The 26,695-nt window shown below is 37.4% G+C and overlaps 1 protein-coding gene across 1 annotated transcript; it reads left to right on the top strand.

Moving 5' to 3' along the window:
• Window positions 1-973: 973 nt before the first annotated feature.
• Window positions 974-24,112, top strand: LOC145635710 (uncharacterized). Its single transcript, XM_081687046.1, has 5 exons — window positions 974-1,005; window positions 19,034-19,748; window positions 21,542-23,084; window positions 23,145-23,364; window positions 23,446-24,112. Exons 1-5 carry the CDS (start codon window positions 974-976, stop codon window positions 24,110-24,112), a joined length of 3,177 nt encoding a protein of 1,058 aa, XP_081543172.1.
• The last annotated feature ends 2,583 nt before the right edge of the window (window positions 24,113-26,695 follow it).

Here is a 26,695-nt window from a genome sequence, read left to right as displayed (position 1 = left end):
ACCCTACAAGTTCTAGGGTCTTAACAGCCCACTCCGGATCAAGAAACCCAAGAGGAAGCCCACATACTCTTATCCAAAGCCTAGTCATATCAAAATTAACGTTTGCGGGAATAGTGTAACGATTACATCGTCGAACATTGCAAATTCTACCATCTAAAATGAAAGTGTGTTTCTCAAGTAAAGCCTCTACGTCCGCGGGATGCTCACATGCAAATATAAAATAACAACCAGTACGATGAACAACAATATTACCTCGTGTGAGCCATTGAGAATCGACCATCTGTTGAACAATCGTGCGGCTAGGATAATTGGGCCCAAAGAACCGACCAATTACCGCTTTATTCCAATCGATGTTTGTAATATAATTCTCCAAAGGCTCAGTTAAGTACACCCCCATACGGTACACGGTCCAGTAATTGTGATTAGCCATAATTGAAGAGAGAAGGAAAAACAGCAATAAATAAGAGTAGTTATTGTTGCTTTGATACTAGAGAGTCAAGAACAGAGTCAAAACAGAGAAAAGGAGAAAGGAGGTAAGGTTTTACTTCGTTGAAAGGTAAGAAAACCAAGGATTAATCCTCAAAGGTAAGCCACCAAGCCTATTTGCATGCCTTCCACGTGTAGTTAAGGAAAGCAAAGGAAATTAATACCTTTAAAGGATGTTTAGTCAAGAACAAACCCACTTGGACCCTACGTTAAGCCTCTAGAACACAAAGAGAATTAAAAAAAAAACCTTAAAAATCCTTGATTGGATTGGAGCAACGGCTCTTAGGAAGTGGGTTAAATAAAAACCAATAGAAAGGAACACAAGGATTTAGAATTTGTAGAATGAAGTTAAGGAAATTCAAGAACATGGGTAAACCCTAGGCACCGACTCAATAAATTGAGAGAAAAAACACCTGCTAGCTTAAAAAAGTGTGTGATTATTTCAGGATACGTAGTTCGGGGAAGCATCCGGCGAAGCAGTGGTACAATGCGACAAATATTCGTTGATGGGGAACCTATGTAAGTTTGGGGATTCCGACAAATTCTTGCTACTACGTTTGTGGTTGTGGGGTTGCACGCTTGGAAAACCTTGGCGAACTAATGGAACTCCGTCTGTTGCCGTATTTCAGTCGTCTACATAGGGTATCCGCGAACCGATGAGAAACTAGTGTTTCAATACAGACTGATGACAGGCTATGATAATCGAATACAAGCGAGGACGATCAGTATTCGTGTAGACACCTAAAAATGTCTCCCCAAAACCAAACCCGATGATGAACAACCTTTCACCGCCACTATTGGTCGGGTTTAGTATTTGATCCCGAGAGTGCTTAAAAAATCGTATTTTATTAAATTCATACTTTTGAATGGTCCATGGATTAGTCTTGATGTTTGGTAAAGGCATGGTTTTAATTTCAGCCCAAACCTATTAATTAATTTTAAGCCCAAACCTTTTTTATTTTATTGTCTTATTATTTATTTTTGGCCCAAACCTTTTATTTATTTTTATTTTAATTATTTTCTTATTTTAGCCCGAATAATAAAAGTCAGAAAAGGCCCGAAATTATCAATCGGCACTTAAAAAGCCGAAGGAAATTAGGGTTAAAAATGTATTTAGACGGAAAATGGACTGGAAATCCCCGCGCCACGGCAGACTGCCACCGTGTCACGGGAATCCTTCCCGTCTGACGGTGGGACTTCCCGTGACACGGGAGGTCTGCCGTGACACGGGACATTCCATGTCCTTTCCACGTAAACCCTTAACGCGTTTTTCATCCCGTTTTCTGAAAATTTCCCGCGTCACTCCAAAAGTGTACCGTGTCACGGGAAAGTGTATCGTCTGACGGTAGAGTTTCCCGTGTCACGGTACAGTCTGACCGTGTCACGGGATACTTTTTTAGGGTTTTTATCATTTTAGGGTTCCGTGTGCTCCCTCAGCACATTTTCCCTATAAATACCCCCTCATTTCTGATGTACGGGGCACGGAGTAATTTTATTATTTTATTTTCTCTCTTCAATGCTATTAGCCTAAACACTAGCCTACCCTTTTCACTTCAAAATTCCTTCTTCAAGCATTCAAAGGAGTCCATATTTTACTCGAGGTTCTGTCCTTAAACCAAGGCGTGAAAGGTAGAACTGTTTGAGGGTTTGGCCCCAAAATTAACTTTATTTTATTTAAATTAATTTAGTTATTGTTTTATTTATTTCCTTGAAGTTACTAACTCGTTTATTATTTTGTAGTTTCAAACAAATAGAATCAAAGTAAGGATCATGCTCCTTTTATTTTTATTATTTTTCTAACGATTTTATGTTGTTGGAATTGTGATTAAATTGGTTTTAATATTAATGTTGTTCTATAATTGTTATGATCACCATATTGCATGTTTAAAGGGAATATGTAATTGAAAATCATGCCTAATAAGATAATTTGGACAACCGGTTCAGGTTCCTTTTTAATCTTGTTGTTAATTCAAGTGATCACAATATTTTAGAATTATGTGTTGCATTAATATTAAACCAATTTAGCTTAATTATAGTTTGGAGCGAATTGAATTATTGTTTGTATGCCTTTGAGATCACAGGAATGCTTTTCAATATAAGAATCGAGTAGAGGCCAATACGGGCGAATGTGACTCCATGACTCACTTCGTACCATCATCCCCGATCCTCCTTTCGTGGTTCCGAACCATATGGAGTTAGTAATCTCATGGATTATGAATGGGGTGTAACCTTCACGGGTCAATCGTTGTTGCCTATCGTTGTCCCTTATCGTGGTTGCCTTTTTATGATCCGTGAACGGTTTACAAGTTCCTTAAAAACTTGTTGGCGGCTCCCTACTTTCCTTATCCCTAATCGTATTTTGTCAATTCCCACTTCCTATGAGTGCCAAGCATATTCACAACATGCTTTTTACGTAGGCACACTTCGAGCGACGCCTACAATTTGGCGACTCCACTAGGGAGGATTCTTAATTATTTATCGAATTGAGTGATCGGTATTTAATTAAGATGAGTGGATGAGACTTGAAAGATTCTTGAAAAAATATTCTTGTGATTAATTTGGCATTTTTGCATCTGCATAGACGCTTTAACGTCGCATTCAGGTCTGTCCCGTAGGAAAAATTGGATAACTTGGTTGCGTGCGAAGGAAAACAAGGCACTAGTCAGATCTTCTGACTGCCGTGCCACGGCAGAATCTGCCGTGTCACAGTACCGTGGCCTATTTTCTTTCCTCACAGTCGACTTCCTTCGATTTTTCTGAAAAAACGTATGTGTTCTACATGCGTCTTAGCCCCGGGGGATTTAAGCTCTATCGACCCAAAAACACTCATGGCAATAAGGGTTCATCCGAGTTATTAAATCCACCCAAACCATGGAGTCGAGTTCGATTTCATCACGAACTCGCGGAGCCGCCCGTTGGCATACACCCTCAAGGGAGGCTGCCTTGCTAATGCGTCCAAACTCTTAACCATGGTACCCTTTTGACACCCAAAGCTTGACCAATAGTTGAACATAGATCTTGACTCTAGGTTGCGAACTTTTTTACATCATCGTGCCTAAATGCTATGTGGTTGTTTGGTGCTAACCTTCATGTGTTGCTCTTTTGTTTAACCCATGACCGAGGGTTCTTATTCTCACAGAGTAATTAGTACGGATCAAAAATCGGTTAAAATCTGGAAAAATCACAAAACTGACCTGGAACTGCGCACCGTGTCACGGCATGTTCTGCCGCGCCACGGTGAACAGTACCGTGACACGGGGCTGTCTACCGTCTGACGGCAGACTGCACCGTGTCACGACAGTCAGTACCGTGACACGGTGCCCAGAAAAGTGTCATGTCAGTCCTTTTTTCGATTTTTGTGCGAATGTTGTGTCCAGTTTTGTGTCGTGTCTAGTTTTACGGTCAAAACACACGTCCATAACCTCACTTAATCACTCACATGTCGTGTTCACACACTTTTTTGCTTTAAGACGTGCACCACTTTTTTGACCGTATTTTAGGGAAGTCTTGTTTTTGTGGCGTTTTTTTTTAGAGTAAGTCGGATGGTATCCTCCCTTTAAAAATAAACAAGTAGAATTTCAAAATTATAGTTTTTTTTTTTTTAAAAAAAAAAAAAAAATCCCGTGCCACGTCAGCATCCACCGTGGCACGGGAATGGTTGCCGCGACACGGGACTGTCCACCGTGTCACGGCACAGTCCACCGTGGCACGGTGGACCTGTAAAAAAAAAAAGTAAAATATTCCCGTGACACGGGATTTTTTCCCGTCTAACGGGAGAAATTCCCGTGTCACGGCAAAAAAAAAAAGAAAAACATTTAAAATATTCCCGTGACACGGGATTTTATCCCGTCTGACGGGAGAAGTTCCCGTGTCACGGCAAAAAAAAAAAAATCCCGTGCCACGTCAGCATCTACCGTGGCAAGGGAATGGCTGCCGCGCCACGGGAAACTCTACCGTGTCACGGCAAATTTCCACCGTGACATGGTGGAATTTAAAAAAAAAAAAAAAAAAAAAAAGCGTCAGTCAAGTCTTCCGTGTTAATTTGGTCCTCGCGTCAGTCATTTTTGTTATTGTTCACATGTCTAGCCATACGATCATACCACGAGTCTTATAACATCACTTAGTCACTCACGAGTCAAGTATAGTCCACACACTTTCTTTATGTTCCGACTCGAGTCGTGCACCAGGTCGTTTATGATCGTATATTAGGTTCATGCACCCTTTTTTCGTCATAATAAAAAATGAGTGGAGTTTTCTCACCTGTTTTCAAATGTCTATTTTTTTTCCTTCCTTTCCTATCTTGAGCAATGAGTCAAACAATTAAGTGAATTATGTTATTTCACAGTACTTGGTCAAGGAACTGGGATAGATCAATACGGTTCGAGCCATTGCCGCAACAATCTCTCAGATCTAATAGGCGTTCAAAGAGAACTTTGTCATCTCCGTTACTCATCACCTTTCAATGGCCCACTAAAGAAGACATTGAGAACATCAACAAATCCATTGAGGCACTGTCTTCCATGATGCAAACCCTTACCACTAGGGTCACTACCATGGAACAAAACAAGGTCACTGTTTCCACCCTTGACAAACTGAAGGAACAAATGAGTAAGATTTCTGAGGATTTCACTTATGTGGAACGGCCTCCCACTCCTTTGAATGTGAAGGACAGACTCCCTGAAAAGTTCTCCACTGCTGATATTCCAAAGTTCAAGCCTACTGACAATCCAATATTCCATTTGAAGGCGTTCTCTGCAACCATGGCTCTTAAGGGATTGGACGTAACACTCTTCCCTACGGTGTTCCCTCTCTCCTTAGAACATGCTTGCCAACAATGGTTTTATTCCTTAGATTCCAAGCGTACTGCGACTTGGCAAGATGTCACCGAAAGTTTCATGAATCGTTACAAGTGTAACATTCAAACTAAAACTTCTAAACGTGAACTCTCCATTCTCAAACAGAAAGAGAATGAAGGCTTCACCGCTTACCTGAACAGGTGGAGGGAAACAGCTTCACTCTTGGTAGATCCCCCCAAAGAAAGAGAGATGGTTCGCCTCTTTATTCAAAATCTGACTCATAAATATAGGGAACATCTCAAATTTCTTCCACTGAACACTTTCGAAGCTGTATACGACATCGGCATCAATATCGAGGATGAGCTAATAAAGACTGCTGGTAGTAACAATAATAACACTTGAAAAAACAAGAAGAACGACCATCCTTCTTCTTCGTCTTCTAAGCACGAAAATACTACCAACAATATAAGCCAAGTTGATCTCAATGAAGTGTTAGCTCTTGATACTCCATTGCCCAAGAAGAAAAGAACTTACACTCCTTTAGGAATGACTTATGATGCGGCCTTTGATCGCCTTTACAGTTAAGGCTTGATCACACCTATTGGGCCATTTCCAGAGCCAAAACCTGAAGAAAGGAGCGCCAAATGCAATCCCAATGCCCATTGCAAGTGCCATCAAGGAAGGGGCCACACTACGGAGCAATGTTGGAATTTGAAGGACGTCATTCAAGACTTGGTGGATGCAAATAAACTTCCTGTCCCTCTAGGCGGCAAGAAGTAATGAATACAAGGCACACAGATCCTTCGTGCAAGATTTCATGCTTTTTTTTTTATTATTCTTTTGTTTCAACCCTCTCCCCCAATAAGTCTAGCATAGGTTCCTGTTATCCATGTGTACTGTCTATGTGTCATATTTCTTACCTTTTCCATCAATGAGCATTCCTTTCCTTTGCAATCGATCATCGAATTCATTTGCAAAATTAAAAAAAAAATTAATCAATTACCGAACTAAACCCAAGGTACACCAATGACTTGAGGCACCTTGGCAACCATGTCATTCCCTGTTAACCGTTCAATCACATTCCATTTCTTCATCAACCATTTTGAGCCTCGTCTAACGTTTGGCCTTCATTTCTTCAACCCACATTCACTTAACCCTGGGATTGAAATATGTGTAATTGTATAACATTCAAAAAGCAAGTAAAAAAAAAAGGAAAGCAGCAAAGCAACAATAAAACAATGTCTAAAGGCAAGTGTTCCAATGTCTTTGATATGAACACGTCTCAAATTGCGTCTCTCATCGAGTGCTCGGTACCGTGCCTGAGAAACATGAATGCTAAGTGACTGATGGACCGCATGATCTGAGATTGCCTACATTGATTCAAAAGAATGAAAAAAAAAGTTCAAAGCAAAAAAAAAGAATATGTTGAAAATAAACTTGCAAAATTCAAAATTTTCAAATACACAATTGCATATCTTGAGGATTCTCTCGGGTCTTGAGCCTTTTACCCCTTTCTTCCTTAAACCATCAACTTAACCACATTACAACCCTTGAAAGACCTCTTTGAGGTGTACATACACTTGTGCAAAGTTCGGTTAGAGCTACGTTCGGCCTGATTCCTAACGGATACGTAGGCAACCTCACATCGAGGTGCGGCCACATTCATATTCATATCCATGCATGATTGAGTCAAAGAATATCCAATGCTTATCCCTACCCATTTAGAGCTAGACTTTGGGGGCTTGAACCCAAATCACATTAGCTTACCCAGCCTCAAGAGTCATCATCTTTAACTCTTCTCACATCTCTTTCCATCGCTATAACCCTTGCAGCCAGCCTTAGTATCACATTCACACACTTCACTCACACATCCATATCCATCATCCTTCCCTTTAAGAGCCCTTTATCATGAAATCTTGTTTCAACACTGTGCATGTTTCATCATATTTAAAAACAACATTCAGTAGAAGAAATATTGTATACTTGCTTAGCCTCCTGACCTAAGCAATATTTCATGCATCGCATAATGTGCTGAGAAACATTTATATATCACTGATGTTTAATCATACAAAGCATATCGTGCTTAGCTCCTTGACCTAAGTAACGTTCATTATGCAATAATCACTATACGTGCTTAGCTTCCAGACCTAAGTGACGTTCAAAATCGCTTCTTTACACCATATATGATGCTTAGCTCCATGACTTAAGTTCATTCATCTATCGTGTCACATGATGTAATTGTCCTTAGCCTCCTGGCCTAAGAACATGCATCATGCATACATTATTTTCAGGACAAGCAATTCAATCCATACGATTCATTTCGTCTTGCTCAAGGAGGAAGTTCAAAACTTCTTTCCTTTTCATTATTTTATTTTGGGGAAGTTCAAAAAACTTTTTCCAAGTTTTCATCGAAGGAAGTTCGAAAATAAAAGTTCAGTTTTCACATCTTTCTTTTTCGGGAGAAAGTCGGTACCCTCCACTCATGACAAAAATTGATGGAAAATTTTTGCTTTTGCATCTTCGTTTGCTTGTGTCTGCACACACACATATACACACACACACACACACTCACAAGTCATACACATGTCATGTCACATCAAGTCAAACTTGGTCAAGTTAGTGGTCAAGTATATACGAGTCCATTGGCAAATTTATTTTTGCAGGTCTTATCTACAGCCCACGTCCGGGGACAAGCGGACCATCTACAGCCCACGTCCGGGGACAAGCGGACCATCTACAGCCCACGTCCGGGGACAAGCGGACCACCATCATTTCATGACGCAAGGTTCTCGATACACAGATACTTGCAATCTCATCATCTTTCGACTTTCCTCAAGCATGGAAAGTATTATCCGGTGGATTTTTCTTCAAGTATAGAAAACCGCCAAATCGGCTTTCCTCAAGCATGGAAGGCATTATCGGTGGAATTCTTCAAGCATAGAATGACACCATATTCATCAGTCGGCTTTCCTCAGGCTTGGAAAGCGTTATCGGTGGATTTTTCTTCAAGTATAGAAAACCGCCAAGTCGGCTTTCCTCAGGCTTGGAAAGCGTTATCGGTGGATTTTTCTTCAAGTATAGAAAACCGCCAAGTCGGCTTTCCTCAGGCTTGGAGAGCGTTATCGGTGGATTTTTCTTCAAGTACAGAAAACCACCAAATTCCTTTGTCGGCTTTCCTCAAGCATGGAAGGCATTATTGGTGAAATTCTTCAAGCATAGAATGACACCAAATTCGTTCATCGACTTTCCTCAGGCATGGAAAGTATTATCCGGTAGCTTTCTTCAGGCTTAGAAAGCTACCAAACTCTTCAGTCGGCTTTCCTCAAGCATGGAAAGCATTTCAACAAACGTCATCCGGTGGATTCCTTCAAGCATAGGAAAATACCAAACTCATTTGTCACCGATACACTGGTGTCAGATATGTATTCTATCCCTTTACTCCTTTTATCTGTAGAACTAACATTTTTCTACAGGTATCGGCGTATACAGAGTGATTTAGGATCGGAGAACGTCTTAAATCATTCTCCGTCCCTATCGGCTACTTTGACTATCGTTTTCGAAATTGACGTTTCTACAAACTAAGTCAAAGTGGGGGCTTCTGTAGACACCTAAAAATGTCTCCCCAAAACCAAACCCGATGATGAACAACCTTTCACCGCCACTATTGGTCGGGTTTAGTATTTAATCCCGAGAGTGCTTAAAAAATCGTATTTTATTAAATTCATAATTTTGAATGGTCCATGGATTAGTCTTGATGTTTGGTAAAGGCATGGTTTTAATTTCAGCCCAAACCTATTAATTAATTTTAAGCCCAAACCTTTTTTATTTTATTGTCTTATTATTTATTTTTGGCCCAAACCTTTTATTTTTTTTTATTTTAATTATTTTCTTATTTTAGCCCAAATAATAAAAGTCAGAAAAGGCCCGAAATTATCAATCGGCACTTAAAAAGCCGAAGGAAATTAGGGTTAAAAATGTATTTAGACGGAAAATGGACAGGAAATTCCCGCGCCACGGCAGACTGCCACCGTGTCACGGGAATCCTTCCCGTCTAACGGTGGGAATTCCCGTGACACGGGACATTCCGTGTCCTTTCCGCGTAAACCCTTAACGCGTTTTTCATCCCGTTTTCTGAAAATTTCCCGCGTCACTCCAAAAGTGTACCGTGTCACGGGAAAGTGTACCGTCTAACGGTAGAGCTTCCCGTGTCACGGTACAGTCTGACCGTGTCACGAGATACTTTTTTAGGGTTTTTATCATTTTAGGTTTCCGTGTGCTCCCTCAGCACATTTTCCCTATAAATACCCCCTCATTTCTGATGTACGGGGCACGGAGTAATTTTATTATTTTATTTTCTCTCTTCTATGCTATTAGCCTAAACACTAGCCTACCCTTTTCACTTCAAAATTCCTTCTTCAAGCACTCAAATGAGTCCATATTTTACTCGAGGTTATGTCCTTAAACCCAGGCGTGAAAGGTAGAACTGTTTGAGGGTTTGGCCCCAAAATCAACTTTAATTTATTTAAATTAATTTAGTTATTGTTTTATTTATTTCCTTGAAGTTACTAACTCGTTTATTATTTTGTAGTTGCAAACAAACAGAATCAAAGTAAGGATCATGCTCCTTTTATTTTTATTATTTTTCTAATGATTTTATGTTGTTGGAATTGTGATTAAATTGGTTTTAATATTAATGTTGTTCGATAATTGTTATGATCACCATATTGCATGTTTAAAGGGAATATGTAATTGAAAATCATGCCTAATAAGATAATTTGGACAACCGGTTCAGGTTCCTTTTTAATCTTGTTGTTAATTCAAGTGATCACAATATTTTAGAATTATGTGTTGCATTAATATTAAACCAATTTAGCTTAATAATAGTTTGGAGCGAATTGAATTATTGTTTGTATGCCTTTGAGATCACAGGAATGCTTTTCAATATAAGAATCGAGTAGAGGCCAATACAGGCGAATGTGACTCCATGACTCACTTCGTACCATCATCCCCGATCCTCCTTTCGTGGTTCCGAACCATATGGAGTTAGTAATCTCATGGATTATGAATGGGGTGTAACCTTCACGGGTCAATCGTTGTTGCCTATCGTTGTCCCTTATCGTGGTTGCCTTTTTATGATCCGTGAACGGTTTACAAGTTCCTTAAAAACTTGTTGGCGGCTCCCTACTTTCCTTGTCCCTAATCGTGTCCCTAATCGTATTTTGTCAATTCCCACTTCCTATGAGTGCCAAGCATATTCACAACATGCTTTTTACGTAGGCGCACTTCGAGCGACGCCTACAATTTGTGAGTAGTCTAATTCTACACATTGTTGCATCAGGATACGTAGTAGATTATGACTATCATGTAATTTAATTTTCAGATTTTATTTTTAATTGAAAAGCCGCAATTTTGAAACCCTAGATTCCTAAATTATTAATTATTGAAGGATTATGATTTACAAAGGTTTAAACCTTTTATTTAAGTGTTTTAAGGCCTAATTACATCAAGTTTTCATTAAAATATAATGTTGGAATTTTTGGTAGTGCGTTAAAAATCAAGTTTCTTTAAGGAATTTTAATTACCCATTAATTGGGATTTAAGTATGATGTATTAAATATAATTTTAGCTTATTTTAATTAAGTTATGAGGGGTTTAATAATATTATTTTTTTTTTGGAAATTTTTGTAGAGAGGATTTTTATACTCTTCTATGATTTTAAATTGTAGGATATTTCGAAGCGAGTGATTTCTATTAGTCGTGTCGATTTTAAGATCATATACAAGGTACGTTCACGTACTTAGCATAATTTTATTGATTTAGTAGCATGAAAAATGTGTTTTATTGATTACAAGTAGTATCATGCTAGATTTGGAATGGAAATTATGATTTGGTTGTTATTAGTGATTGAATTATGAAGCATGATTTATTTGTGATGGATTAATGGTTGGAAAATTATAGTTTGGAATATTGTTTATGTACCATACTTTTATTTATGGCATGTTAGGTATCATGTTTAATTAAACTAAATGTTTAATTTGGGTTGGAATATTAAAAGGGAATTTTATTATGGTTCATATAATTTTTATTAATGCTTTAAGCATGGAAAAAGAGCTATGTAAGTGTCTATGTACACGTGGAATAAATTGTATGTTGGTGCCTTAGTGCACTTAAGGTGTTTTTAACACCGAGGAATAGGATTTGTGGCGCTTTATGCGTTTAAGGTGTCATTGGCACCGAGGTAGATTTAAAAAGGGTTCAACATTAAATATTATGTGGTCACTAATTATTCTAGAATTAAATTGGTGTGTTTGATTGTTTGAATAATTATTGTTGATTGAATGATTATGGTTTGAGAGTTATCACCAAGTTTAATAATATATAAATAACGTAAAGTGTAAGAGATTACGCACCAAAACTCTTGGAACGTATATACCTTGAGTATGAACATATGGGGGAGTTATGGGGTTTTATATTTAACCATAACTTCTACTAGAGTACAGGACGCTGAACATTCCTTTTATTATAATTATGTGCAGGAATTCCGCCACTTACGAGTGATTATTGATGCTGGCACGGTTAGCTCCCGTGTCAGTAACCTTTTAGGGAATATTTCAAGCATCCCACACTGAAGCCCCATTGTGATCATACACTTAAGCATGGTGGCGTCCAAAGGGAAAGAAGCTAGAGTAAAAAGAGTCGCCAAAAAGTTTTAGGAACTTGTAAACTGTTCACAGGGTGAAGGTTACACCCCTTAACGATCCTGGAGATCGTTAACTGCAATAGGTCTGGAACCATGACTGGATGTTCAGGGATGAAGGTACAAATCCAACCTAAACGAGATTGAATCTGCCCTAATTATAGGCCTCTACTTTATTCTTCTCGTATTCATCATGTGCGCTTTATGACTAACATGCAATCAATAGATTAACCCTAAACTTGTTTAATCTATGTTGGTTGAATATTAATGCACCAGCAAACCTATTATTGGCGATCAATTGAATTATAATCATATTAGCCTAAACAAGATTGTTAATTGTCTTATTAAGCGTGATTACAAGTACAAATTCCCTTTAAACATGCGTAAAAGGTGTGATCAAGCAATAAAAATAGTAATATATATCAAGCAACATAATAATCACAATCATCATCATAATCTCATCAAAGCTTAATAATAATAGCAAGATCCTAGGCATTATACTAACACGATTAATAACAAACCCTATCATTTCACTAAACATTAAAAATCAAAGTTTTAGCCCTAACATGATACTAGCATGATATTAGAAAGAATAGAAAGCAACCTAAACATGATAGTAGAAACATACATGATATTAGAAATATTAGTTAATACCCTAAACAAGATACTAGGAATCAATAAAACATCCTAACATGATACTAGGAATAAAAATAATCAAAGCATGCTTTCTATGACAATTAAATTACTTACTTTGATGCCTCGTATCTCTTTCTAATAACAAAATACACACGTTAGTAACTTCAAGGAAAATATTAAATCAAACAATTAATTTAAATAATTGAAATAGAGATTTGGGACCAAACCCTCAGAAATTATAAAACCTTTCACGTCTAGGGCGAAGGCAACTTCGAAATTGGCTAGGTGTGTCTAGAACTAATGAATGAGGAATTTTGTGAGAGGGATGGTTTATAAAAAGATTAGAGAAAGAGAAAGATTCTTGCTTTAGAGAGAAAGTAGAGAGAGATGATGGTTGTCAATGAATAAAAAGGGGGAGATACAACCCCTATTTATAGAAAAATAGTCCAGAAACGATAGAAAAGAAATCAAGTCCCATTCAGAATAAAAGAACTCTTGTCGCGAACGAAAGAAGTTAGCGCCAGACGACAAGTATTAGCGCCATGCGACAAGTATTAGCGCCATGCGACAAGTATTAGCGCCATGCGTCAGACTCTGTCGTTTGGCGCTGGGATAGTTTTTTGCGAATTTTGTTTTTATCATATTTTTTGATCTAAAAGTCCAAATAAGTGATATAATATGTCGTTGGAAAGCTCTTGAATTATACTTTCTAACCCAATTAGATTCATATTAAAATTGTTATTAAATAATAAGATATGACCAAAATAGTGGAAGGGTGTCAGATATGGGTAGAGTTTCGTATTCCTTTCATATCTTGTTTGTTATAGCTTAGAATTAATATTATATTATATCATTGGAAAGATAATTTCAAGATATATCCAACAGTATAAATTTGGATAAAAATTATGAGGCATGAAAATAATTTCTGACTGTCGTTGAACATCTTTAAATTCGAATAGAATTAGGACTTAAAAATGGAAAGTTTTTAAAAAAAAAAGTTTTTATTCGATTTCAAATTCTTTAATTTTATCTTTTTAAAAAGGATAATTAAGATCTTTTAGAAACTTATAGAAGTTTCTAATTAATCCTAATTAGTTTAGGAATGAGATTAAACCTTTGGACCCTCCACATGATCATTGGGTCGTAAGTAAAATCCGGTTTGGGCCCAGTTTAGTATTTTTTCCATAACTTCCTCATTATTCATATGAATTGGGCTTATAATATATCGTTTGAAAGGTCCTTTCATGAATCATCCAATTACACCATTATTGGACCTTTATCGTGGACCACACTAAACTGTATTGGACGTTTTCCATAAATAGAGTATAAAAAGAAATATTTTCAAAAACAGAAAGATAAATATTTTAATAAAAACAACCACATCACTAGACTTTTCACACTTTCACTACGTTCGATAATCAAATGACGTGAAAGGTATTCATCACTGTGTTTGGTTTTGGGGAGACACATTTGGGTGTCTATAGAAGCCCCTACTTTGACTGAGTTTGGAGAAACGCAAGTTTCGAAAACAAAAGTCAAAGTAGCAATATGGACGGAGAATGATTCAGAACGTTCTATGATCCTAAATCAATATTGTAACGCTGATACCTGCAAACTAGCACCGTCGAGCACACGTCTATAGAGTAATCGACTTTTTATTTGACGATCTTCCTCAAGCTAGGGGATATCGCCTGAAGACTGCCCCTCTTGTAGATGCCTTCAATTTCTGCTGTTTTATGAAATCTTTCACATCCTAGGGAATATGATCGAAGATAACTCCGCTTGTAGTCATCTTCACTGTTGTTGTGACGTCCTTCCTCGTCTTGGGAATTCTATCGTGAACCATCACGCCTCGAGCGATCCATTGAACGAAAATCTTCCATGCCTTAAGAATTCGACAGCAAACCACCACGTCTTGAGCAATCCATTGAATAACGATCTTCCATGCCTTGGGGATTTTTATCATTAGATTTTACGCCTCGATCAACTCACAAATGACAAATTTCCTCGCGTCGCCTCGGGTAACATGTTGTAGACTCCTTCGTCTTGAGCAGTCTTTCGAATGATGATTTTCCTTGCCTTGGGAAGTCTAATAGTATAACAGTTTCCACGCCTTGAGAATCTTGTCCTGAGCTCCTACGCCTTAAGTAGCTCTTAAGTGAAGTTCCGCTAAGTACCCATGCCTTAGGATGCAATCGCCAACTTCTACGCCTCGGGAAGTGTATATCAATTGAAAATTTTTCTTTGTCATGGGAAAACTTGTCCGAAAATTATGAGAAACTTGATGTGCGAGCCGTTCGTGCTTTAGGACATAATCAATTTTTGTTGAATCAAAGTAGTTTTATTTGACAACCTCCACATCTTGGGGAGAACTGTCCAAGATTGCATCGCCTTAAGCCATCTTCTCAAATAAAGTGACGACTTTCGCATCCTAGGGAATGTCGTCAAAGACCGCTACGCCTTGAGCCATCTTATTCAAATTTTCTCATCTCCTCGCTTTGGAAGTGATAGCTTTGCATGTCTTTGAAAACTTGTGTCTTTTGCCTTAGATCTTTGTAAAGATCACTTGTCCGTCTGGGACTTAGTGCACCTGTATATATGTTTTGGACTGCAAGACTTTGCTTATGTTTTCCTTAGGGTTGACCTAAGGTTTGTTATACTTGACTCATCGTGATTGACTTACTTAACGTTGACTCAATGTGTTTGGACACGACATGACTCAATGTGCATGGCTCGCGTTTGCATTGTATTGTGATGTGTTTGACTCAAAATACATAAAAGCAAAAATTTCAAAAATTTTCCATCATTTTTGTGGAGGGTACCGACTTTCTCCTGAAAAAAGAAGACGCAAAAAAGAATCGAAGCAAGTGTTTGAGGTGCATGTTGAATGAGCTTAGTCGAATGCATGTATTAATGTTGTATCTCATAGTGCAAAGGATTAGTTCATCCTAGGCTATCTCGATTGTTGACTCGATGATGCAAGTATTTAGGTAACTTAGGCACGGAGGCTAAGCACTTCATACTTTGTGATAGAATGATGAGTGATTTTGATATGAGTGATGAAGGACTCTAAGATGACGAGGCATGCTTCAATTTCTTGTTGAGATTTCATGACAAAAGGTTCCTAAGGGGAGGATTATTTGTCTATATATCTGTGATGTGTGTGAAAGTGACACTAAAGCTAGGCCGCAAAGGCTAAGGTGTGGAAAAATTTATTCTTTTTTTTTTAAAGAGTCAAATTATGGTGACTCTTAGGTTAGGTAAGCTAATAATGCAGGGATCAAGCCCCCAAGTCTAGCTCTAAATGGATATGATGAGCATAGGAGATCCCTTTATATGATCATGCATGAATGTGTATATGAATTAATGCATTTTATTACGGCTGCACCTCGATGTGAGGTTGCCTACGTATCCGTTAGGAATTAGGCCGAACGTAGCTCTAGCCGAACCTCGCACAAGTATGTGTATACTTCCAAGAGGTCTTTGAAGGTTTGTAACGTGGTTAGGCTAAAGATTGAAGAAGAAAGGGATAAAGGCTCAAGACCCTAGATAAGCCCCCCAAGGTTTTTTTTTTTTTTTTTTACTCTTTTTTTTTGCTTTATCATCTTTTATTTTGATAAGTGTGGGCAATTCCGATCATGCAGTCTATCACTCACTTGGCATTCATGTTTATCAGGCACGGTACCGAGCACTTGATAAGAGACGCAATCTGAGATGTGTTCTTATCAAATACATGTTCATATCAATGACATTGGAACACTTGCCCTTTTGTACACTTTTTATTATTTCTACTTTTTGCTATTTTTAATCACTCAAGCTTTTGTTCTATAAAAATTTCATAGATTGCACACCATCCCATCCCAAGGTTAGGTAGATGTTGGTTGAAAAAAGAAAGGTCCTTCGTTAGACGAGGCTCAAAGTGGTTTATCAAGATAGGATTGTATATTTGAAGTGTGAAAGGTGATATGATGTGGCTACAAGGGGCGCCTCAAATCATTGGTATACCCTGTGCTTAGTTCGACATTGATTTTTTTTTAAATGTAATGAAATGATCATATGCAAGAAAAGAAATGCTCATTTTATTAAAAGGTAAAAAACAAACTCTAAGAAATAAATCTAAGGAGGATAAAGGGTTCCTATGCAAGACTTATTGGGGAGGGGTTTGAAAAAAGAAGAAGAAAGCATGAAATCTTGGTGAGAAGCTTGCCTTGTGCATTTGTTTCATCACTACCCTCTTTTTTTTTGTTTGTCAATCACATGACTCAAACTCGATTCAACATGCATGGATGGGAAAAAAAGTTTAGTAAGGTGAATGATTTATGGAGGAAGCACGTAAGATGAAGGAATGTGAATATAGAAAGTCTTTAAGAAGGAAAGTGTGAAAAATGTTTGGAAAGGTAATGTAGAGTGAGAGATATATATGGAAAAATAGAGTGGACCCCAACTCAATTGACGGAAAAAATGACTCATGCATGAACCTAATACATGGTCATAGTGACATATACACAATGTGTGTGCTAAGACTAGTGAGTGTAAGTGATATGTTCAAGACTCGTGTCATGACCTTGTGACTAGACTATGTGACTAGACTCAAACAAAGACTAAATTAAGACCTCACATATGTGCACTAAACTGGACAGGCTGTAGTATTTTAGTCATAACTTTTTATCTGTGACTTCGAATTGAACGAAACCAACACCAAATGAAAGATAAAACTCGAGGATATAGATTTATAGGTTGTACGACTCGTAAATCTTCCTAGAACTCTGGCTATGACCAAAAAAAGTTTACACTTGTGCAGTATAGGGGAATAAAAATCCGGGTTGACTCAAAGGAACTATGACTCGATTTTAGACATATTTATTAGCTCAAATTAATTAATTAATTAATTAATTAAACAAATTCCTTTAGTCCTTGGTTAGTTTATTTAAGCATATTTATAATCACAAGTCAAACTAAACGGTCAAGCTAAACGGTTAGTTTAATCACATGTAGATATGCACAAGCAAATAATGCACAAATAGTCACAATATGATGCAATGAGTTTGCAACCTAACCATGACTCAAGTTTTCTAAAGTTCAAGGATAAAGGTTACTCAAAGAGGGTCCGTGGTTATGTGCCCGGATGCACCGCGCGGAAGCCTTACCTTTGGAAGTATTGGCGTGTGTGGATGGGACCCCGCGAGTTAAACTCGCTTCCACTGTTTGGTGAATTCAACAAACTCGGATGTACCTGTTGTTTCCATGAGCGTTCGATTGGGTAGATGGAGTGTGCATCCCCAGAGGGTTATGGCCATATGTAGAACACATATGAGTTTCAGAAAAAAGGGAAAAACTCAATCAAGATGTAAAACCAAGCAAACAGTACTAGAAAACTAGTCGAAACAAGAAGGTAGATTTTTGGCTCGGTTTTGGAGGAATTCGGCGCGAGAAAACAAATCCTGTCGCCAGACAATGCCACTGTCGCCAAACGACAAGTACTATCTCCAGGAGACAGAGCCATCGCTCGGTGATGACGCTGTTTTCTCAGCGCATGCCTCGGCAGCTTTCTGTTCTTGAATTTTCTAGTTTTTTTCGTAGCGTTATTTCGACTTTAGTTGTGAAAGATATTTTCTTAATTTCCTACGTGTAAAAATTCTATGTTTTTGACGCATTACGGATGGTCTTTACAATGCGAACCTTTTTATGCTTATGCCAATAATGTTAATCAAAATTACGCACATGAAATACTTAGAATTTTTCAAGTCTCATTGACTCATTCTAAATCATTGCCAAAAAAAATTTTAGGAATTAAAATAGAAATCCTCCCCAGTGGAGTCCCCAAAAAACTGTAGGGAATATTTCAAGCAAAATTAAGGAGGTCGTGAATTATAGAAGATGAGTAGATAATGGTTCACATGTAGTCGTTTGTTGTCAACGTTGTCGAGAATTTTTGGTTTTGGGATTAATTTTAAATTTCAAAACTCGAAAGACATGTTTCTTTTATACTTTAGGGCTTTAAAAATTTTAATGATATCAAAGAATAGTTACTAGGCTTATGGCATGTCTATTTTTTATGAAAAAAAATATAAAAGATAGACCAAGACACTAGCTAGGTTCGGTTTTTTTCAAGTTTAGATAAGACCGGGCAATTACGAAATAAAAAATTTTGCAACGTAGAGAATAGACCGGTTTCAAATAATCTAGTCAATCTATACTATTAGTTTATACTTATTCTTGAACATTATCTCCGATAACAATTAAAAGACTACATAGTATAACTTATTATGATAATGGGTTTTTAGAGCATTAAAACTTAAGAGTAAAATTTTAAGAATAATCTATATTAATATTAAATAACACAAAAAAATTTTATGAACTATAGAGTGCCACATGTCATTTTTTATCCCTTTTTTAAATGTCTCTTTTATTCTTTTAGTTTTCTTACTAAACAACGCTTCTCTTCAATCTCTTCTTTAAATTGGTGTTTGGGTATCAAAGAAGTTGCGGATATCATTGGTTCTGACTGGGAAAAGGTTCACCCTTGTTCTTTTATGTTTTCACTTTCTAGAAAATTGGATGCAGTGAAAGTTCATATGCTTCGTTGGTGCGCTATTCATAAGCGGAAATGGGGTATAGATTGGCAAGATTTAGAGAAATCTGTAACTACATGTTCACTTCATCTACAGGTTGATCAGCAAAGATCTGACCTTCTCTTATTGCGAGAAGAGAAGATTTCCAGGGCCCAGACAGCTTTTCTTTTTTGGAAGCAACGATGCAAGATTCGTTGGGATGCTTTAAGTGAGTCTCATTCCAGTCTTTTATTCCGCTCGGTTCAAGCTTGTCGCCGGCGAAACAAAATTATGAGTTTGAAAAATGGACATGATGTGTGGGTTTCTGATCAAACTGGGATTGCTTCTGTCTTGGAAGACCATTTCACTGAGCTCTATAATTGTCGGGGGCTCCATTCTCCTGCTTCCCCTTGTCAATGGGATGATTTGGATCTTCCTACTATTTCGGAGCCAGATTTTCAAGTCCTTATGAAACCTTTTTCTGACAAAGAAATTAAAGAAGCAATGTTTCGTATTGGGAGTGATAAATCTCCTGGTCCAAATGGCTTTACTTCAGCATTTTTCAAGCTACATTGGGCTACGGTTGGTCCCCAAGTGTAGACACCTAAAAATGTCTCCCCAAAACCAAACCCGATGATGAACAACCTTTCACCGCCACTATTGGCCGGGTTCAGTATTTAATCCCTAGAGTGCTTAAAATATCGTATTTAATTAAATTCAATTTTGGAATAGTCCACGGATCAGTCTTGATGTTTGATCAAAGTATAGTTTTAATTTCAGCCCAAACTTATTATTTAATTTTAGCCCAAACCTTTTTTTTTTATTGTTTTATTATTTTGGCCCAAACTTTTTATTTATTTTATTTATTTAAGCCCAAATAAAAATAAAATCAGAAAATAGCCCGAAATTATCAATCGGCACTTAAAATGCTGAACGAAATTAGGGTTAAAAATGAATTTAGACAGAAAAGCGGACTGAAAATTCCCGCGCCACGGCAGCTGTCCACCGTGTCACAGGAAACTCTCCCGTCTGACGGTGGGATTTCCCGTGACACGGGAAACCTGCTGTGACACGGGAATTTTCGTGTCCTTTCCGCGTAAATCCTTAACGCATTTTCTCCCCCGTTTACTAAATATTTCCCGCGTCACAAAAAATGTGCACCATGTCACGGGAATGTTTCCCGTCTGACGGTGGGATTTCCCGTGTCACGGTACACTTTGCCGTGTCGCGGGATACTTTTTTAGGGTTTTTATCATTTTAGGGTTCCGTGTGTTCCCTCAGCACATTTTTTCTATAAATACCCCCTCATTTTTGATGTACGGGGCATCAATTAATTCTTGAGTTTTTTCTTTCTTCTATGCTCTAGCCTAAACACTAGCCTACCCTTATTCTTTCAAAATTCCTTCTTCAAGCACTCCCCGGAGTCCATACTTTACTCGTGGTTCTGTCCTTAAGCCAAGGCGTGAAGGGTAGAACTGTTTGAGGGTTTGGCCCTAAATCAACTCTACTTAATTTAATTTAATTTAATTTAATTATTGTTCTATTATTATTTCCTTGAAGTTACTAACTCGTTTATTATTTTGTAGTTGCAAGCAAACATAATCAAAGTAAGAATTATGTTCCTTTTATTTCTATTATTTTTCTAACGATTTTGTATTGTTGGAATTATTGTTAAATTGCTTCCAATATTGATGTTATTCTATTGTTTTTATTGATCACCATATTGCATGTTTAAAGGGAATATGTAATTGAAAATCACGCCTAATAAGATAATTTGGACAACCGGTTTAGGTTCCTTTTTAATCTTGTTGCTTAGTTCAAGTGATCACAAATATTTTAGAATTATGTGTTGCATTAATATTGAACCAATTTAGCTTAATAATAGTTTGGAGCAAATTGAATTTTTGTTTGTATGCCTTTGAGATCGCAGGAATCATTTTTCACTATAAGAATCGAGTAGAGGCCAATACGGACGAATGTGACTCCATGACTCACTTCGTACCATCATCCCTGATCCTCCTTTCGTGGTTTCGAACCATATGGAGTTAGTAATCTCATGGATTATGAATGGGGTGTAACCTTCACGGGTCAATCGTTGTTGCCTATCGTTGTCCCTTATCGTGGTTGCCTTTTTATGATCTGTGAACGGTTTACAAGTTCCTTAAAAACTTGTTGGCGGCTCCCTACTTTGCTTTGTCCCTAATCGTAATGTCAATTCCCACTTCCTATGATTGCCAAGCATATTCACACATGCTTTAACGTAGGCGCACATCGAGCGACGCCTACACCAAGTTATTGAGGCAGTTCAGTTCTTCTTTGTTCATGGCTATCTACTAAAAGAATGGAATCGTACCTTCTTGGTTCTTCTCCCAAAGGTGGATCACCCTGAGTTGGCTTCCCAATTTCGTCCGATTGGATTATGTAATGTGGTTTACAAGTGCATTGCCAAATATCTTACTCACCGACTTCAGAAGGTTTTACCATCTCTAATCTCTGATTCTCAAAATGCTTTCGTGCCAGGCCGTTTAATGGCAGACAATGGTTTACTAGCCCATGAATTACTTTCATACCTGTCTTCTTCACCATCTAAGACGTGTTCTGTGGCCTTAAAACTTGATATGAATAAGGCTTACGACAGAGTCGACTGGGATTTCCCTTGGGAGGTTCTCCGCAGGTTTGGTTTCCCTCCTTACCGGGTCCATATTTTGCAACAGTGTGTTACTACGGTATCGTACCAGCTCTTGATTAATGGATCTCCTTCGCGACCTTTTATTCCTAAATGTGGACTAAGGCAAGGGGACCCTCTTTCTCCCTACCTTTATGTTTTATGTATGGAAGTTTTTTCTTTAATGTTGCGGCGTGATGAACGGCGAGGTTTATTTCGTGGTATTTGTGTTTCTCGTCGGGATCCTTCTATTTCGCATCTTTTTTTTGCAGATGATGCACTGCTTTTCTTTCAAGTTTCTCCTGAGGCATGTGATAATGTGCTTTCGGTGATAAATGAGTTCTGTTCAAATTCTGGTCAAATGGTTAACCTCCAGAAATCCTTTGTTAGATTCAGCTATAACACTCCGGATGATTGTCGAGATTACCTTGCAACCAGTCTTAAGATGAAGGCATGTTCTTCCATTGGTACTTATTTAGGTCTCCATGTGGATATGGGTCGTAGAAAATGCAAAGAGTTTCAGTTTATGATTGATAAGATGGTTCAACGATTTTCAGGCTTTTCCTCTCTTAGGTTATCGCCTGCTGCTAAGTTGGTTGTTATTAACTCGGTTTTCATTGCCTCTTTTAACCATGTTCTTTCAGTGTTCAAGATACCTTCGACAATCTGTGATAGGGTGAATTCTCTTCTTTTACGGTTTTGGTGGAAGTCTGGGGAAGCTTCTAAGGGACTTGCTTTGGCTCCTGCTGCTTCTGTGTTTCTCCCGAAAGGTTTAGGTGGTCTTGGAATCCGTCACCTTCAATCCTTTAATGTTGCCCTGCTTGCTAAGAAGGCTTGGAGGTTGAGACATAATCCTCAACTCTTGGCTTCTCGGGTTCTTTCTGCTAAATATCCGAATCTTCTTCAGCACAAGTCATATATTTCTGGCGCCCGACCTTCTTGGGGTAGTCGAGGACTTATGGAGGGGAACTTAGCTATTTCAGCAGGTGTTGCTTGGAAGATTGGTTCAGGACAAAATATAAGTATTTTAAATGATTGTTGGCTTCCCAATGTTAAGGTGGAGTTCAAGGGGTCGATTCTTGTTCACGATAGGCCTTTTTATGTTTCGGATCTTTTAGCTCCTACCTCCCTTTCCTGGAATCCATCTAAGGTTCGATCTCTTTTCCCTCAGCATGTGGCTACAGCTATTTTAAGTTTTGAACGTCCTTTGAAAGCGGTTGATGATTTTGTTTACTGGAAATATACCCGGGATGGTAAGTTCTCTGCAAAATCAGCCTATTTACATATCTTATCTTAACACTTTAAAACCCCAGTTTCCTTGCTTCCTCCTACCTGGTTGAAACGCCTGTGGGGCTTACCCCTCCTTCCTAAGTGGAAGATGTTAGCTTGGAAGATTGTTCATGACGCTCTTCCTTCCATGGAGGTACTCTCCCAAAAAGGTATTCCTGTAAATTTAACTTGTGTTTTCTGTCACAATTCTGTGGAATCAAGGGATCATTTGTTTCGTGATTGCCCCTTTATTGCGTCTTTATGGTATTCTATAGACTGGGGTTCTTTTCCTAAACCTGATTTCCTGTTACCTTTCCTAGACTAGTTTATGGGTATTGTCTCTAGGCTTAGTTCGGCTAGGTTTTGGGCCATTTTGGACTATTTCTTTGGGGTCTGCCGGGCAATTTGGTTAACAAGAAATAATGTTAGATTCCAATCCGCAGTTTATTTGCCCAATTCCATCTTGGCTTTGGCCTCAGATTGGAGCCTCAGAAGTCAGAATGCTCGTAACCTCAATTCTGATTCGACGGGTAGGCCTCCGGGTTTTCCGTCTCCTTCTACTACTTATGCTCTTTGTGGTGCTCTGGATGACATTTGTGAGGTTTCTATGCTTTTTGATGGAGCTTGGGATAGGGAGACTAACAATGCTGGTACTGGCTGGTGTTTTTGTGTTTCTGATTCGTCGCAAACGATGGCTGGTGGTGCCAAGGCTTGTGTTGCTGGGTCGGCTCTTCATTCTGAACTGCTTGCCTGTTTGTTTGGTCTTCAACAAGTTCGATTGCGGGGTTTTACTCGTCTTTTACTTCTTACCGACTGCTCTATTATTCCTACGTTAATTTTGTGCCAGGAAGTGGCGGACATAGCAGTAATTTGGACTATTCAGGAGATTCAGAACACCTTGTCAGATTTTACTACCTGTCTCATTCGGAAGGTTCCGAGGTCTTCTATTAGGGAGGCTCATTCCCTGGCTGGAGCGGCTCGTTGTAGAGATCTTCTTTCCTTTGTTTTTTAGTTGTTTTTTGTGTGTTCCCTTTGTCAAAAAAAAAATCTCTTCTTTAAAAAAAATTTAAAAAAACTTCATTTGACACTTTATTTACCTTAACTTACTCTATTTAAGAATCATATATAAATTAAAGAAGCCACAAGGGGCTCACACTAGGTTTGTGAACCCCGTCTCTTTTTTTCCTTTTACATTAAGGGGACATTTGGTATAGGGTAATTTGAAAAGGGAAAGGGAAATAGTATGTCTTATTTCCTTTATTGATGTTAATAATCATTCCCTTTGAACCTTTCAAACTTCTAAAATCTCCACCCCACCCCAGGTATTTCAATTCCCTTTCTTCAATGCCTGACCCATATATACACATCATCAATACACCATTGTCTTACCACCATCACCACTTACTAACGCAATGAATCCCACCATCAACTACCTCCAAAACACTCACTATCACCATCTTTAAACCACTTGAATCCTTATCGACGCCACCCCACAACCTTGGCCAACCCAAAAATCACTCTAAAAGCCAACCCACCCACTAACCCAAAATCACTTTATCGTCCCAAAAGCAAATCTAATTTTCACTTTCGATTATTCTTCAGTTTGTTGATAAAAATGTTTTATATGCTTCATTGGAATCTGTAGGTTTGCCCTTATTTGTTGTTGTTGTTTTTTTTTTTCTTTTCTTTTGTTAATTTTACATTAATTTTCCTATATTTTTGCTTTTCTTTTCCTGTCTTTTTTTTCTTTTCTTTTTCGATGTAATAACAAAAAGTGATTAAGTAGCGAAAAAGCTACACATACATTCACTGTATGTGGGAACCACATACATTGTGACATGGCAGCCTTTGATTGGGTGTTTGTTTGGGGCCCAAATTCCACTTCTTTTCAGATTTCATTCAAATTTGAATGAAAATTCAAAGGTTTGAAATTCAAATTAATTGTCATTTCCAATGCAATTAATTTATTATTTTTTAAAAAAAAATTAAAAAAAATTCATTTCTGCAACATCGATGAACATCGCATAGAGAGAGGACGATATGGGCGACGATGGAAGATGAACAAAAAAACCTTGAAGTTGCTTCAGTATACATGCAGAAGCTTAAATTTACATCATCCGCAAAGATTATTTTGTTTAATTGAACAAAATAATCGTTGTTTACCTGAGAATATTGAGAAATTTCGAGTTAATTAGGTTTCTGAAATTTTCGATTTGGGGGTTTTCAAATTGGATATATTCCAGTTAATTATGTAAACGTTTATATATTATTTGCAAAATCTATTGTGTTAAATATTTTGCAGTTTAATTGACTTATTCTTCCTCCATTAATCGTCTCCTATTTGTAAATGAGTATGTTTGCAGAATATACCAATTTTCAATTGAAGTAGTGAAATGGGTATACTCTTCCTATCGATTTCAAATAAATTGGATATTTTGTTGGAATACAATATTTGTTATAGGCACACAAGTAACCGAGGGCCAAATTGATTAATAAGTAATTAGGATATTTGAAGGTCGACAACAGCAATGGTTGAGAATGGTGCTAGTTCGTCGACAATGGCGGAAAACCCCCAAAATACTCGAACAATGTTATTAGAAATTTTTTTAGTAACTCAGGAAACTATACTTGGTACGCACAAGTCTGAAAACGACACAAACAAAACATACTATAAATCTTAGTAACATAGGGAAGTATATTTGGTAAGCACATATCGATTCCGAGTAACGTGATTGTTTCAAAGCAATGTTTCTTCCTTTTATTATATTTTTTGTTACATTTATAGTGATCTTGTGTAATTAAGCAATGATGTTTTTTTAGCAATTTTAATGATTATTTAGTGTGAAGTAAATGTTATCAATTTGTTACGAAATATAAAATTGTAATAAATGTATTGTTTCTTCTCAAATCCTTAACAATCTAGCATCACGATTTGATAAGGTCCCCTGAAAAATAATCATTGGCTTGTATTTCATTCTATATAAAATATATAACTGAAAAGTCTTCATTTGTAAATAGTCGTTATTGATATGCGACATATCTTATATAAAATACTAAAAGACGGTAAAGAGGTTATCAATACTATAATCTCTTTCACTTGGAAATAGTGTTTAACTTGAGCCCTTATTAAACGACTTATATCAAAGTCAGTTTTAATTTTTGTATGAGGTCATAAACCAAAGGCAGGTCATAAACTCTTGCCTTTTGTTATTATTATTATTATAAATTATTATTATTATTATTATTATTATTATTATTATTATTATTATTATTATTATTATTATTATTATTATTATTATTATTATTATTATTATTATTATTATTATTATTATTATTATTACTACTACTCCTACTACGAACTCCTAAATACACCCATACTTTGTAGTTAGGTTAGTATAATAATTAGTAACCGATTATATATTTTTGAGGGAATGTTACAATGAAAATTGTAATATTTTAAACTAAAGTCTGGTTTGAGGAAAAAAGGCCGCCCTATCAAGTTTAGAATTTTGATAATTTAGAACCGAAGATTTTTTAGCAATTGAAATAATCATTTAGCGTGGGAATTAAGATACATGAGCAAGATAATGAAGTA

Source organism: Chenopodium album, chromosome 1 (assembly GCF_948465745.1).
Source record: "Chenopodium album chromosome 1, dcCheAlbu1.1, whole genome shotgun sequence".
Taxonomy (NCBI): Eukaryota; Viridiplantae; Streptophyta; class Magnoliopsida; order Caryophyllales; family Amaranthaceae; genus Chenopodium; species Chenopodium album.
The sequence above is the reverse complement of the archived record's forward strand: the minus strand, read 5'-3'. Positions and strand labels throughout refer to the sequence as shown.